General features: G+C 38.8%; 1 protein-coding gene across 1 annotated transcript in view; it reads left to right on the top strand.

Moving 5' to 3' along the window:
• Positions 1–15,179: 15,179 nt before the first annotated feature.
• ADGRA1 (adhesion G protein-coupled receptor A1) overlaps positions 15,180–17,212 on the top strand; it is a 266,278-nt gene continuing 264,245 nt past the window's right edge. The window contains exon 1 of the mRNA XM_027648135.1: positions 15,180–15,400. Within this exon, the coding sequence (XP_027503936.1) occupies positions 15,180–15,400 (221 nt within the window). The remainder of the gene's footprint in view (positions 15,401–17,212) is intronic.

Raw genomic sequence — 17,212 nt, 5'->3', positions numbered from 1 at the left:
AATTACAGTGCATTTGTGATTTATAAGTTTAAATATTCAGTAATCCCATTTTATTATAAACACCCCATGTATTATAAATATTTTCTTTCTTCAGACCAATTTAGATACTCAGAAATCATTCATTTTGTTGAGAAGGAGCAAATAAGTAAAAAGATAGGCGAAGGACAAGCTTTTCTTGCTGATTTACTTCCAGACTTTAAGTCCTTGTTGTAAATGGAATGACAAGGAGCATTTGTTTTAATTCCCATTGAGGGCCCTGTGAGCTCTCACTTCCATTTGCTTCTCTGGCTTTCACAGTGTAGACTTCTTTCTTCTGTTCTCTAAAAGAAATTTCTGGTAACCACAGAACACCAGGCTGCCTTGGGACATTAGACAGATACAAACTTAACAAAGTTACTGCCTGAATCTTAAATATGTTAGGGCTGTCGGGGTCTCTCTGAGTTAGTTCCTGGATAATCCTGTGAAGAAATTCTTATGAACAGGAATATCCATCTTGCATAACCAGCCTGCAGAATTTTGATACTTGACAGCAAATCCTCTGCTGTACTGATGAGTGTTGTGAGTGTGTGTTGGGTATACACCTGTTGTACACAAGGCCATTATATTAAAATAACGTAAAACCAACTTTTATTCAAATCACATGAGGTAAGGTAAAAACTGATTTTTCATGTTATGTAGATTAAAAGGAAAAAGACTTTATTTTTGATATGGACGATCACAGAAAACATAAAAGGGAGAAGTAATGCTTCACCATTCTTGATGATTTTAGCCTCACTACTGTAACTACTTCAGGAACATAGAGGGAACTTATGCAAGTTTTAAAATGTACTTGTTGAATTTTATTTCACTTACTTTTAAATTGAGTACTGTATTAATTTTAAACTTTACTCTTTAATCCATTCCTAGGTGGCATGGGAAAATACAGTACGACCTGCAGAAGTATATTAAATTCTGAATTAAATTCTCTTGGTAGACTTAAAGAAAATTCTCAGATCTGCTGGATATTTCGATTCATGTTGGGAAATAGGCTGAAAAAGCCCAGGAGGACAACCTGGTGCTGTTTTATGCTCTGCATTTCAGCTCAACTCTGCTGAAGCACAGGGTGTCCATCTGGGGCCATCCTGCCTTTGTCAGAGCAGACCCTGCCTTTCAACCTCACTCTCTTTGCAGACATTTCTCTGCTCTGGAGTTTATTCCATGTCGGGCTATTGGTATATCAGCAAAATCACCACTGTCTTGATTTCCAGTACTTCTGTGAGAATGCCCACTGTACAAGAGGAGAAATAATACATTGAAGTTGTACCCTTTAAAAGTGGTAGACTTTTTTTTACTATGAAAATAAAAACAAGAAAATTGGCTTCAAAACACATTTCTAATGCTTAAACCATTCTCTGAAATATAGAAGTACTTAGACTGAGGGGGGAAATGGGCAGTAGATGAAGAGATTATTAAAAAATGTATGATTTTTTAAGATCTACTGTTAACGTACCAGAACTTAGCCATACAACCATCTAAAAGTTTTATCACCTGTGACAATATTTGAATTTATTCATGATCAGTATTCAGAACCAACCATTATTTTACTCAGGTATCCAATAATGATAAATATCAAACAAAACTGTTTTCTATCTATGATGGCCTGATAAGGAAGTACTGTTTACTTACTCCATTCAAAGAAGTTTGGATCACTTGGCTAATTCTAGAACATAGTTTTCTGCACCACACTGAAAGCCTGGACAGGACAATTAATCCTTTCCATTAAATTTGGTCCAAATACTGACAGCAGCAATATGCCTTTGAAGACCTGTTTGAAATGTGAAAAGTTAGACCTCTATAGAGAACAAACTGAAGACTGCAGCAAAGCTCTAAAATTGCAACTCCATCTCAGTCCAGCAGTTCCAATTGAGATGAGCTTATGTACCCTTGTAGTACAGTGTTTCTGAAATTGAAAATACAAGAAAGCTGCTCTCTGACTGCGAGAGTCATTATACAGAAGCGACTGACTGCTTCAAACTTTCTATGAAACTTCCAGATCAGGCCTCAGCTAAGCAATGTTTTTTTAATTTATTTTTTGCTGACACTTGACATCCTGCAAATCATACTACTGATTTTTTTTTTTTTGGTGGGGGTGAGGTGGGGTTTTTTTTGTTGTGTTTTGTGTTGTGGTATTTTGCGGGGAGGGTTTGCTTGTGGCTTGTTGTTGTTTTTTGGGAGGAGGGGGGCTTTGTGTTTATTTCTATTTGTTTTGTTTAAGAAAACTTCAGGTTTAATACAACTATCATGAAACTTGTCTTCCTACTGTGTATGGGTGGAGTTCACCTACATCCAGGAGCCCTTTGTAGTACCTTTTGGAATGACACAATGAAATGGTTTCTGAAAACCACGTGATACCATTTGCATGCCCTTTGACGAAAAACAGGCAAGTGGGTGACCCTCCTAATAAGCCGTAATATAGCTGTGCATCTTCAGAAAAAGATAGCTAGGAGGGTTTTTTCCTGTAGTAGAAGAAAACATTGAACACTACTTTTATTTTGTCTTACTTAAAGTGAAGGATTAGATCAATTTGGCAGCCATGCTAAGGATTTTCTGTGTGTTGTGGTAACAACTTAAAAATTCAGGCTGTAAAATATCATTAAAATTGGGATTAATCAGGATTAACACACATTGGGGGGTGGGGAATGCATTATTAAGTCTCCTTGTCACTTTCACAGATTTCAGGGCTGTGTTTCACATGAAAATAAATACCTCAGGACTCCTGTAAATTTTGATAAATACATTGTTATTGATCCAATATAGACATTCCTTTTACAAGAACAACACTGAAAATTCATTTGTATTTACCAAAGCAGTACATCCTTCGGTTATTTTGGGTTTGTTTTTAATTTGCTTGTCCCCTGACCCTCTCGCTTATTTCCTCTGGCAATAGCTATTCCTAGACTATAAATGTGCTCTGAACACAGAGGAACTCTGCTGTTAACTATGATTTCAGAAGTGTAAATCTATTATAATAAATAGCCTGAAGTCAAGAAAGACTAGATGTTAAGCTTTTTTTCTCATGGCCAGTAGTAATAGCAGTTTGATATAATATATACAAACTAGAAGAATTTTTTTTGGTAAATATTCTTTTTTGCTTTTCCTGTTTCCTAGTGACACAGTTGGAAGCAGGAAACTCTTTCTGAGTTTTGAGCTGCAGTACTCCAAAGGATATCCTTGTCTCTCTCCACCTCTATAAATAAAGTAGGAGAACTTTTACCCTGTCTCTAAAAATCAGTATGTGTAATTTCTAAGTTGTTTACAAGAAGAGTCAGAGCCATTTGTAACTATTTGATTTATTTCCAACTAATGAGAATTGAAGTATTATACATCTAGTGTTACTTTCTGTGGCTTCTGACAACTATTAGGTCCCTCCCCAGCCACACACAGAGTCTGGGCACCTAATTATTTACTTCAGTTTTATAACTCTAACTGCAAGGGAAGTATCACAGGAATATCAGATTTTGGTTTAAAAGAAAAATCTTATTGTATAGTTGAACAATTTTTGAGCCATTTTCTTTCCTCTTCCACTTGGTAAATTTTCCAGAGTTTATCATATTTAATGTAACTAAATATTTGTTTTGATAGTAGGAGCTGAAATAGCATTTGCCTACCTTGTTCAGTAAAGCAAAATGAAGTATCTATACATTGGTCTAATTTTGGTTTAAGATTTCAGGGGCTTTTCTGGTGTGTTTTTTTGGTTTTGGTTTTGGTTTTGTTTTCCCCAAGGTTTATTTCTATAACATCTGCTTAATCTCTCAAGCCGATTTGCTACAAGCCTGCACCAAAGTTATCAGAAATGTGTGGTTTCAAGGAGGAGCAGTATCAGCTTGTTGTAGCTGCCTGAATATCAGGTTCCTGATTCTTACAGAAAAATGTCAGAATGGTCAGACAGGAATCACAAAAATGAGAAGAGGATGTAAAACTTAGTACAAAAGCTCAAGAAGTTCAATCTATTTATTTCATCATCTTTAAGCTAAAGATATTTTTTTTAATCTATAACAAATATTTCTGCAGTTGCAAGCTAAGGAAATTCTCATAGAGACAAGGTGCAGATAATACAGAAATGGCAGTAATTAAGCTGATTTTAGTAAAGACTACAGTAGTTTTCCATTACCAAAAATCCATGTCAAAGTTTGATATCTATTTTTATGAACGGTTATCTGTATTTTATTTCTGTGTAGGAAATAATTCAGGAAACTCTTATAGTTTCTCTTATGCAGAAGACCAGGTAGTCAGGGCATCAGTGAAGGCCCTGATTACTAATAAGTGTTCTGCTATTTTGGCAAGATTTGGTGGGTGAAAGCCTGGCTCTGCTAATTCAGTGGAAATACTGTCACTACTTTAAACTATACCATAACTTTGAAATATTTTATTTATCTAAATGATTTAAATACCCAGTAGTAATTCTGGATTATGAATTGGGATTGTAAATTATTATTTTTGTAATGATGATATAGTCAGGAGATGAAAGTAGAGTTTTGCTCATCTGTAAACAGGGAATCAGAAGGCTGCATTGAGCTGCAGACGTTCACCAGCTGTACATGATCCAGAACAATCATTCAGTGCACTTGAGACAGGAAGTGTGAGCAGTAGCAACAGCAGATGGAGGTGCCTGATTTTTGCAGTTTCTCTGGAAATTCAGAGCTTTTCTGTTACCTCAACATAGCAGCAGTTCCAAAGCACAATGACACTCAGGCTACCAGAGGTTGGAAATTTTTGAAGTCAAATTTTCCATCATTCTTCCTGTAGAGGCATGATTGTACCTTTTCAGTCAGCAAAGACAAGCCTAGTTCCATCAACACAGTACAAGTGTTGTCCTTGGAGGGAATAAGGTTCACTCACTCTGGTACTTCGACCATACAGCAGGTGTTACAATGCCACCTGTGGAGATAGGATGGAGGAACACACCTCTGAATCATGGACTAATTTAGGCTACGGACTTTGACTTTCCTACCTGCAGGGAAGGTTGATTTCACTTCTGTCATCAAGATCTAGCTGAAGACAGTTAGAGGAGAGATCAAAAATTACACTCACAGCCTCTTGTATGAAGGGATCTAACAGAGAGAGCAGAAAAGGAACAAGGAAATAAATTAATATGTTCACAAGGATTTTGCATTCATAGACCAGTAATCATTCAAAGAAAACAAAAACTGGGCAAGGAAAAAACATTTAATCACTCTGTCTTTAACTGTTCACTCCCTGTTTTGTACCTGTTCCCCAGAAATGTCAGGAAGAAAGCAAAAACTTCTATCCACCACTTCTTTGAACACCCCCACAGCCCTGAACAGACATATACATTAATTTATTTTTTTTTTTTACTAAGGGCTGAGTATATTTTCATAACCTTTTTTCTGGGACGAATGAGAGTAATCTTTCCAGAGAAGACGTATTTTAGTAGCCTCTTTTCAACAGGACTGTACTGCTTCACTATCTGACAGGTTGTCCCTAAATATCCCACTTGTATGTCTGTTTTTCCTTCACTTTATACTTTTACTGGGGAGAGTTTAGCTCACCATGACAACGAAAGGCAAGAGAAGGAAGAGCTGGGAACCCTCACAGGGATGAAGGATGAGGGTCACTCACATTCTTTGTCCACTCCCCCCACCTCCAAAGATTAAGGAGTTGCTTGGGGTCTTTTGATTTTTTCTTCAGAGCACGTTATATTATGTGATGCTGCTCCTATAGTTTGGCAAAAACTGCACCTGCTGAAGGCACAAACTCTGTTTGGGGTCCTTGTGCCAGGCAATGTGTAATGACTTACTAAGAATGGCTTTGCTTAAGGAGATTTAATTATAAAAAAAAAAGGCAAATAGAAAAAAAAGAAAACTGTGACACATAGTATGACCTACCCCTTTTCAAAAAAGGAAACTGATTCAGCCAAATCAGTTCTCAAATCAGCTTCTCTAAAACCTTGGGCATTGCTATTGACTGAGAAATAAAGTAGAAGTCTACTTCAGAAAAGGAGACGTATCAGGTATCAAAAAAGTACTTCTGGTTGACACACCAAGAATTGTAGATAATACTGAAGGACAGTTTAAAGCACCTTTAATTAATGTATTTCTATCCTTTTCCCTAGCACACTGTCTAAGAGATTCAGGCTCTGCAATGCTATTAGAATCATGAATTTTATGTGGTAAAATCCATGGTGCCAAGGTTTCCCGATGCCCTGAACATGGCTTTGTATCCCAGAATCAGGTTCACAGAAAAGACTGATCTGTGCAATGGAGCACAAAAGCCAGCTGATCAGAAAGACTGAAAAAAGTTGTTTAGCTTTTCCCTGACATCTTGTATTCCTCTGCCATAGATCTGTAATCAAATTCTCAAACCTGTGTAAAAAAATCTCAAAACAAAACAAAACACAATCAGCAAAAAGCAAACAAACAAAACCAAAGAGTTTAAAGTTGTTAAAGCAATTGATTTTGGATGCAGAAGGCTTTATACGCCTGTGGAAACAAAACCCCACCTTGCTCTGAACAGTCCAGCTATGCATTTGTATGGGCCTCTCATACTGAGACTGTGTTTCTGGGAAGAAAGAGCTAACTTTGGCTGAGCTAAAGGCAAAAGAGCAATTGAGTACTCATTTCTGTACCCTCAGCTGAAGGTAGGGCCTGGGAATGGGGAGATTTATCTTAAAGAGAGCTGGGAGGTCACGTTTGCTTTGTTTCCAGACTGTTGAATATAAAACTATTCTGATAACATGTATACAACTTCCTTCTAGTCCGCTTTCTTCTTGCAGCAGAAGTAGCTATATCCCAAGCAAAAACAATGTTTCATCCTGTCAGACTTGGATGAAAAGGGGAGGGGAGGATAAAACATGAAAACAATTAAAAATGTTTATTTTTAATAGTGTCTGGCAGTAGTCAGAGGTTTTAAAACTATAAATAAACAAAGGTCATAGTCAACGATGAGAAACATATGCCATACACATGTTTTTGAAAATGTAGATAAAGAAAACAGATAACAAATAGTATTATGTAGATGGCTCTTCACCAGAGTCTCATCAAAACTGCCATTACAATATAGAATCAGAAAAATGTAAAATTGAGGTGAATGTGTCCTGTTCCTTGAGTTACCTCTGTTCTGCTGGATTTCATGTCGTCTTCCCTTTTTTTTCAGTTTGGGGACAGGACTTACTGTGCCTGGAGAAAACGTGCACACCATGGGCCCAGGTCTTTGCACCAGGCTGTAGCTGTTTCTGTAACAAGTGCAGGATCTAAAACCCCACTCACATGTGAAGAGGGGTAAAGTTGTTCAGTGACTAAAAAATGCAGAAGCTCTGGCAAAGAAGATGAACCTAAATTTCTGGTATTTGGTAGAAGATGAGGGCAACTTAAGGAACTACCCAGAACAGGTGGCTAATCAAACCATGGTACATGGTCAGCAGCCCTGCTCTGTTGCAGGGATGGGTGCAGGAATACAGATCCAATTATCAGAGCTATTTATGTGCACTTGCTTTTGGCAGTCCTGCTTTGGAATGCTGTTTGTCAAAGGTTTCATACTTTTCTGTTAAGCTTCTTAAAGGGCCATTATGCATTCACAAAAATCCATATCCATCTGGTAAGGAATGTCTCCTGACTCAATTAACACCGCATACATACCAATTGCTGCCATTCTGGAGTGTGATTCAGTATTCCAATTGTGCTTACATATTAAGAGAGAAAGTTAGGAAATAGAGTGGGAAAACACCACATATTGTAAGAAAAGAATAAAAAATAATAACTCTAAAAGGATTTTTTAAAAAAATGTTTTCACAGCAGGCTTTTTGGGTATTAGCATTTCTGAGTTTTAAGGAAACAGCTACATTCTCAGCATCTAGTCCTAATACCATAAGATTCAGAAGTAGGTTGGGCTCTTTAAAAGTGATAAGGTATTTGTGAATCATTTCTAATACACTTAGCAGCAATTAAGATTTGCAAATACATATTTTTATTTTCTGTTTCTGTAATTCCACTTCTTTTAAGTGTTTTCTTTATTGACATTTGCTGCTGTATATAGTACTGTAGTTACATAGCACTTAGTTTTAACACTGAAAGCTTTTCCTGCTAAGAGTACCAAGACGAATGACATAAAAGGACACGATGCCTCTTAAAAAACAGGATGACAACTAAGAATGCATGGAAAGTGTAGAAGCAAACTCCAGAATTACTGAAAAATCTGAAAGACATTGGAAACAGAGGGAAGAAGGCATCTACCTCATAGAAGAGAAGGTCAGTTTCTAAAATGCCTTTAAGTTAGAGGAAGACATGAACTCTCCAAAGGAATTTGAAAGAAATAATAGGTAATAGTGACTAACACAATTTCAAGTGGCTTGAAGTGGGAAATGAAATGAAAATGGGAATATGAAGACAGAAAATAATAGATGCGACCTTCTGCTTGTAAGGCAACAGGGAGAGAAATATGAGTTGACAGAAGGAATTTAGGAAAAAGATGGAAGTGTGTTACAATTTAGTTGGACTGAAGGATTATTGATATTAGCAGAATTGTTGCATAGCTGTTAGAGGTAATTGGATTTGTTGGCTCTTCATGTTAGGACTGCTACCAATGGACATTCTATCTTGGCCACAAAATGTGACTTCACTTGAATCCTTTACAAAATTGATTCAAGCCGTAGTATAGTTTATTTTTTAAATCTCTATTCATGTATATATAAAAGTTCTCATTTAGTCTTTGTAATTTGTTTTTTCTGTGTTTTCAATTGGACATTTAAATACAATATTGTAAGTAATTAGAATCACTAGCTATTCATAGAATCTTCTCTATCCGACTACCGTTGGCATTCTGATAGGATTTCATATAAGTGAGTGATAGGGACAAAATGTAACAGGCAATGCGACATTTTTCTATCTTAAGTATTTTTGTATAATGAGATTCTTATTTTAATCATTGTCTTTCAGTGTATAAATTTTTCCTTTCTTTTTCTTTCTTTTTTTTTTTTTTTTGCTACAAGGGAATAAACTTGCAAGCAGTGAAATACAGGTTAGGTTAATAAGTCATTTTAATTCACTGCATGAATGATAACAAGTAATCCATTGGCTTGCTGAATATCCTTGCCATTAAGTTGAGTAAGAACGGAAATAATAGAGCAATAATTACTTCTATTTTGCACCATTCAGATGTTGTCACAAGATGGTACAGTCATACAGAAATATACATTGAAAAACTGGTTTAACTTCGTTGGAGCATCAGTAAGATTTCTGGTGGGCTGGAGTACCTGACATATAAAGGAGAGAGCAGGTTTTTTTCTGCCTGGAGAAGAGGAGGCAAAGGAAGGATCTTAATGCTGTCTTCAATTATCTCATGGGTAGTTGAAGAGTAGATGGCAGCTAGGCCAGAGGTACTCAGCAAAAGAAGAGGGGATAGATATGCAGCAAGGGAAATTATTCTAAGGGCAAAGGAAGAAAAAGTACTTTGCAGCAAGGATGGCCAAAAACTAAAGAGAAATCCACTTCTGCATAGCGATTAAAAATGTCACTGGACAAACCCTGAGCAACCAAACATACTTTTGAAGCTGTTTTAATTTGAAGCTTGGACCAAGTCATGTCTAGAGCTTCTGTTGGACAGAAATCATTCTGGCATTATCTGACCATCCTACGACCCCAAACTCCATTAATGACTACTATAGAGTGTGTTTAAAATCCATTAATGAAATTACAGAACCACAGAATCATAGAATGGTTGGGTGTGAAGGGACCTTAAAGATCACCTAGTTCCAAACCCTCTGCCATAGGCACAAATACATGTTGCTTTTGCTGTTTATATCTAACCCTTGTTACCTTCCTGACCTTAGAATATCCACTTACCATTTTGTCTCTTCTGTAATGAAGAGAGTGATTAACCTGCCACCTTTAGAAGCACAAAGGAGGGTATTAAGAAATCTTCATAATTCATGAAGGTGTGGAAAAGACTCATTTGACCTTAGTAGTGCAGGGAGATGAAAGAGAGAAAAGTTATTTTTCTACGACAGGAAAATAAAATTTGAAATATCTCTCTACCTGAAAAATACTCTGTTTTCAGGGCGATAGGTTTTTCTGTGTTTTTCTCTCCTTTTTTCCCTGATGTACGGCATTCTGGTAAATCAGTCAAGATTCTCATGTGTCTTAGGAATGAAAAACACTGAGAAACACTGGCATGTGTACATCAACATCCAAAAATATATCCTCCCAGTGTATCTCAGAACCACGTGTGTGAGAAAGAGGGTTGGCTTTCCTGCAGGAATAGATGCCTGGGTCTGTGGGGCAGAAGGCAGCTGCCATCCCCTCTGTATTTTCTGCTCTGACTTCTGCAGGACAGCATTTCAATTTTCAGTGCAGTTTTGCAGTCTGAACCTTACCCCTTGTGAGACCTCAGAAGGCACAAAGTTAAGAAAAAGCTGCTTTTCCTTTGGCTGACCATGCAAAAGTGTTGTTATTCTGCTACTGCGGAAGTAAATAAAACAGCATGAAGAGATGAAGGCTAGAACGTTAAAATATAAGTTCCATTAACAGTATTCCTAAGCAATTTCAATCTGTTCTCTGACACAGCTGAGGGGCTTGGCAACAGTTGAAGTTGTATTCGGTGGTCATCAGAAATTTATACTGACCTATACTCCCATGTATGTAGGAGTTTCTTTGGGGGGAGGAGACTTTGTATTATTTGGCAATAACTCTGAAGTATTCATTGGAGGAAAACTTGGCTCAGTATTGAGAAATAGCAAGCACTAGGATTTTTTCCTTCAAATATTATTTATTTCCCTGTTGATAGTTTTGTGATGATTATTTCACTCCCCACTGACAGCTTGTATGTAATTTCAGAGCAATATTCTCAGATGCTAACAGAGTTTTATTGTTGTCTCTGTTACAGAGCAAATAAAGCCACATTTTTTTTTTTTTATCAGAGGCCTCTAACTTCAAGGATCTCCTTATTTCAGTGAAAAGTTCAATGCTACTTTTTGGAAACCTGTTGCACTGCAAGGACTGAAGTGTTCAAATCCTTGATTTGAACAAGATTTCAAAATCTTGATTTCAGACACAATACATAAATGTGAATACAATGCAAAAACGTAAGGAGAAGGAAAGCAACGCAGTAATATTTGAAGGTTTCTTACATTATAATTTTCTAACATAAAAACAATACAGAGGTGTTTCTGATTGTGCTGATGCAGAATAGCAGAAATGGAAATCCTGTTTTGTCAGTTCTTTCTAACATGGCATTGTTCCCGTGGTACATGATTCCCTGCTCTGATTACTCTAGTCCTGAATGACTCAGTTTCCGCATTTCCTTAAAAGATTACTCAGTCTGTTAAATAACTTCAGGATCATTTTGCTGAGAGTCTGTTTCTGCACTCAGTTTTATCCAATTATCCTAGTGATTGGTAGCAATTAATAACTTTGCTTTTGCTGTTTTATTGTCTGTGTTTTGATATCACCAGTGTCATATATGAGCTCTTTATGGACCAGGACTATCCCACCTCTAATACTGATGTATTAGTTCACTATGTGTGAAGATAAAAATTCATAGGTCCTTCCTACACGAATGTTGTATTGCATATTTTTATATATTCTGCTTGTTTTCCTCTATCACCTTTCAAATAACATCTTTTTATAGAATTCCAAGTGTCCCAATGGAAATCTGCTCTGGATTGTTTTTCTCCCAGTTACTTTACCTATCCTTTTTCTAGGCCAAATAATTTCAAAACAAAAGCCTTGTTTTTTTAATCATTGCATTGTAAAGGCTTACAGACATAACATGGTGCTATGCTGATCTGATGAGTAGCATGAGGTATGGGCACGATGGGATGAATGTGCTGGGAGACTGAGGTGCTGGAGGAAATGGGCTAAATGATTCATTGTTTTACTACTGTCAATAAAGAGTCAATGTTCAAGGAATTAAAGGGCTGATAGAGTGCCAACTTCCAGATAAGAAATAAAACAAAAGCCATGACCAAAACCAGTTTGTGGTTATTAAAGTTTCCATGGCTCTGTTCCAATACTAACATGCAATTTTGAAATCCTGACAAAATTCAAATTCACTTATTTACATTCTGCCTCCCCATATTTCCTATTATTGTATAATACATTCTTGTGCTTAATTGCTGTGCAACGTCCTGTGATGCTAAGCAGGTGCTGCTGCTGTTTTGTGTTTGGGAACACGATTTAAATTAAATATTCAATGAATCACCTGTATCTCTAACCTGTGATTCCTTTTTACATTGTTAATATTCATTCAGGCTAATACCCTTTTAGGATTATATTCCTAAATTAACTTACATTCCTTTTTAACACTTACACATTCAGCCACAGGACAAAATTTCCCTCTGAAGTACTGCTAGGAGGTCATGGTGTGTGCATACATGGATAGACCTACTAAAAAATCTTCAAGACTTTTGATGATTGGGAATAAAAATATAAAGAAAATAGTCACATCTAGTAATTTTCTTACTTCCTTGATCTAAGAAAATTTATCCCTCAGTTCCATGATTAATAAGTAAAGCAAGAATTTAACTGTAAATAAATATTAAAATTAGAAAATATTTCATGTTTCAAGTGAATCTCTGATCTTTCTTCTGTCGGCCAGGAAGTGACTTGGCATTCTAGGACTTTTTAAGAGTTTCTTAAGATCTGTCTGGCTTTATGTGAAAAAGTAGATCAGTACACATCACATTCTGGTTGCTGACCAAACCAAGAGAGAAAACTGTAAGGAGAGATGTCCTAAAGTGTGTCCCTTTTAATGTACATATGCAATATCCATGGTCTAGATTTAGAAAGATTTAAGAGAAATTGAAGGGTCCAAGGTCAGCTATGAACTAAAAATGCTCACTCAGTTCTGTTTAACAGCACAGACACCTAAATTCTCCAAGTATCTTTGACTTCAACATAGACAATAAACTCGTCATTGTCTTTGCACACACCAAAACCCAGCTAAGGAGCTCATGACCTCTCATATGCTAATCTGTTGTGTAAAGTGTCCAAAGGTACCCAAGCTATAAGCACACAGTTTGTCTAAAACTGGCAGTTTTGAAAACCAAACACAGTGCAAGGTTGGCTGCTTTTCAATTCAAAATGCCACATTTTTTCTTCCCATCATACAAGGGAGCCTGGGATTATATTGCCTTTCTGATACATGGGAAATTTAGTTGTTTTTATATCATGAGTGGATTGAAGTTGCATCTTCCAGAGTATGGGAAAATGACCAGTTATTGCCAGGATCAAATGTTCTGCTGTGCTGGGCTGGTGACAGCTGAAGCAGCATTGAGCTCCGTAGGTGCTCAGATCCTTTTTTCAATTGGACCTGTTTAGACTGTGAGATCTTGGGGCAGGAACAATCATCTGTGCTTTTAAATTATCATAAAAATTTGACTTTCTTCATATTTGTAGGTAACAGTGAAGAAAAAGGAAGATAGCTGAGCTTTTTGTTTCTTTATTTGTAATAAGGCAAGAAAAAAAGGTATATTGGGAAGTGGAGTTTACTCTTATTGTTCTTCTCTAATGTTTTGAATAACTCCTTTTCTACCTTTACTGTAGAATTTCATAGATAGCTTCAATGTGGCTGTAAACCTTCTTTTTCCTTAATAAAACAATATTTTTAGAAAACTTGCAGTACCAGTGAGTTACGAAAAAACGTTAAAATTCTGCTAGCATATATTTAAGGGCCGAGTTCGACTGAAAAATTCCATTCCTCCTCAGCAAGGTTAACACTGAATGAAATCTATGCTACATCTCAATGATAAAGACCATCATGTAACCTTAGCAATGCTGAGTGGTCTCGTGAAATACAGTCCATTTTGCTGCCTGCCAGTAAGCGTTACAAAACTTTGCTTTTAAAAATAAAAGAGCAGAGGTTGTAATATTTATGATTCTTTAAATCAACAACTGTACAGAATAAGATTGTTCCTGAAAAAGTTCCTATTAGCCTTGAATTTCACAAAGGCGCTACCCCTTCTATCACTTATTAATAACATAGTGCCTTAAGGCTCCAATTAGGTATTAGAACACAGTGATAACAGGCGTTGTAAATGTGCAAGACAAATCTTCCCTAGGGGACTATAATACAATATTGTTTTATAAAACCCAAGTAATTTCCTAAAATAGCTTTATAGCTATGGCAGACTATTACTAACTTTGGCCTAGATGCTGCAATGAAAACATGCGTTGTGAGTCTCCATTGCGTAAGAGAAGGCAAGGAACCTGCCCTTTCAGTAAAAGGCCATTGAAAATGGAAGTTGCTGTTACAAACTGGATTTTTTTTGTCCACTTTCAGAAAAAAAAATACGGCAGCTTGCAGTTGATGTTGAAAATCTACCCTAGGATTTCCCAGTTATATCACAAAATACTACTGAGAATGCTCCAAAGCCAAAGAGTGCCACAAATGACAGACAAATACAAGTAGAAATGTGCTCGCTGACCTGAATGATGAAGTCAGTCTTCGACTACTGATCAAACCTTTGATTTAGGTCACCATAGCACTATCTGAGGTGTTTGATGTCAGCTAACTGCATGGACCCTCACCGGTGGCAGTGGCTGGCCTGTCCAGTTTCTTAGTTCTACACTGACCTTTGCCCATGCCCTGAAGCTTCTTTCCCACCACCATAGGTGCAAACAGCACTTTGGACACAGGTTTCTGAAGCGCGGTAGCTAAGGTGGCTATTTTCAAAACTAGACCCTTAACATTTTTCCAGCTCCCGATTTTCCGCCCCGTGCCCGGGCTGGCCGCGCCGCTTTAGGCTGCAGCGCGTCCTTGGCGCATCTGTCCGGTTTTGCCCCCAGCTCCCGGACCCCCACGGCGGGCTGACAGCACCGCGGGCTGACAGCACTGCGGGCAGCGCAGGTAGCGGCGGGCAGGGCGCTCCCGGGGGCTGCGGCTGCCGGACCCCCGGGGGAGGCGCGCCCGGTGAGCGCCGACGGGAGGGAGGGGGGGGCCCCGCTGAGCGCCGCGGGGTCCGCCCAGCGCCGCCGCTGCCCGGGCTGCGGCAGGAAAGGAGCGGCGGCTCCTCGGAGAAAGGAGGAGGAGGAAGGGGGGGGGTCCCTCGGAGCGGAGCGGCCGCAGCGAGAGAGGCGGGGCGGGGTGGGCGCAGGAGGCGTGGAGGGGCCCGCGGCGCCCGCGGAGCGGCGCGGAGGGGCGCGTGCCATGCGCGGCGCGGCAGCCGGCGGGTCGCTCGCTGGCTCAGCATGCGCGGGCTGTGCCCCCGCCTGTGCCTGCTGGCCGCCGCGCTGGGGCTGTGCGGGGGCAGCAGGAACTGCCCCGACCTCATCGTGGACCGCTGCCTTTGCGCCGCCGAGCGCGCCAAGGGGCCCGGCCGCCCGGCCCTCCGCATCAAAGTGGTCTGCAGCGGCGGCGACTTGGTGGAAACTTTGCAGCCCGCCGTGCTGCCCAACCGCACCGTGTCCCTGTGAGTACGGCCCGCGGGGCAGCGCGCACCTGGCGCGGGGCGGGGGGTGCCCCGGCGGAGAGGGGTGCGGGGGAGACGCGGGGCTCGAGGGGACTCCGCGGCGCGGCCGTGCCCGCCGCCCCGGAGCAGGCAGAACCGCTCCGTGCACATCACAGATTACAGCCCTGACCCGGCTTTTAAAAAGTCTGAGAGAGTTTGGGGTTGTTTTTTTTTTTCTTTTTTTCCTTTTTTTTTTTTTTTTTTTTTTGTTCTCAGTTTGGAAACTCCTGCTGGCGTTCGGGTCGAGCTGGGGAAGCTGGGCTTTCCCTGGTGTAGATTACATGCTGCTGCGTGCGGTGGTTTGGGAAATGTCAGTGGTTGCAGAACTGATGGAGCACTCCGGTGCACCTTTCCACAAGCAGCGGGACGGGCTCAGACTGTCCGGGCAATAAATAAATGATATCGGTAATGCTGAACTGCTTTCTGGAGTGCTGTGTCATTAACTGCTTTTCCCTTCTCTCCTGTCTCCTCTAAATAAAGTTTGGAATTTCATGTCTCCCTTTTTAACATGAGTTTCTCTATAACCATTTGAAGCTGTCAAATATCCAATATCATTTTGAGTTGTCAGGTAATTTAAAATAACTCATCGTTTAGTGTTTTCCTTTTTTTCTTTTTTTTTTTTTCCCAACTAGGAAATAGCTTATGATGTTTTGTTACCTGTTGCACATAGCTGAACTTGAATAAATGGTATGTATTGTAAGTAAGGTGGTAGAACTTTCTGTAACTGTATCATCAAGTACAGCTGAAAGTAATGTCCCTATAATGCACCCAAGCAGTAACAGCTCTGTGACATTTACCCTTTAGATCATACACATATCAACAGACCTTTTACTGTTGAATTTAGTTCTGTTGACAATTCCTGCTGTGAACATCTCCACTGTTCACTGCATTTTCTTTAAGTCAACACTTTTAGGAGTCAACTGGTAAAGATAGTAATTTATAACATCTGGGGAGCCTGTGCTTGTAAATGTACAGATGTGCTGTATATGCTCCAGTTTTAGCTATAACTGTTGAGTGACTTGATGCTGATTAGGTGTATGCTAAATATTCATTTGGGAAACTTTTGCTTATATACAAGATACAATAATTAGACTTCCTACTAAATTTTAATAGACTCGTTTAAAGTAAAATTATTAAATTACTTATCACTGTAAGTTTTGACCTAGGTGATAAATTTACTGCTACTTCTATAGTTTATATAAATGGCAATGTAGTTAGATCTTGTACTCGCCAAAATTATAAAATCTTGGGCAGGCAGGAATTATTTTTTCCTATTGGTTAAAGATCTGTAGAAACTCACACTTGGCATGTCTGCAAAGGTTTTTCCTCTTAAATATTGATTTACAAAGTCTTATTTAGGTTTCAAGAAACTTTTACTGAGGTAAGCACCAGTCAATGAATCCAGCCGACCATAAGATCAACAGAAGTATGTATTCACTGTAGTGAAAAGAAGTTGAATTGGAAACAGAAGTGAGAAAAGATGAACGGGGGAGGTGGTGTATTTGAAGTGGTAGGTGGGAGGATTTGCTCACTTATACATATGATTTAAGGCACCAGTAGCAAACTTTATACTATAACCTTAAACACATGCATTTCAGGCAACATTTGCTCAAAACTCGTTAGAAAGGTACTGTGTTAGTTTTTTTTTAAACTTAATCACAAATAGGCATTGACCTGAGAGCTGATTAGCTGGCCTGAGTTGATATAAAACATACAAACAATTTTTATTTTTTTTTTTTTTATATTTCACATGGACAAGTATGGTACCATATA

The sequence above is a fragment of the Corapipo altera genome, unplaced genomic scaffold (genome assembly GCF_003945725.1).
Source record: "Corapipo altera isolate COAL_440 unplaced genomic scaffold, ASM394572v1 56, whole genome shotgun sequence".
Lineage (NCBI taxonomy): Eukaryota > Metazoa > Chordata > Aves > Passeriformes > Pipridae > Corapipo > Corapipo altera.
This window is presented reverse-complemented; position numbering and strand designations above follow the sequence as displayed.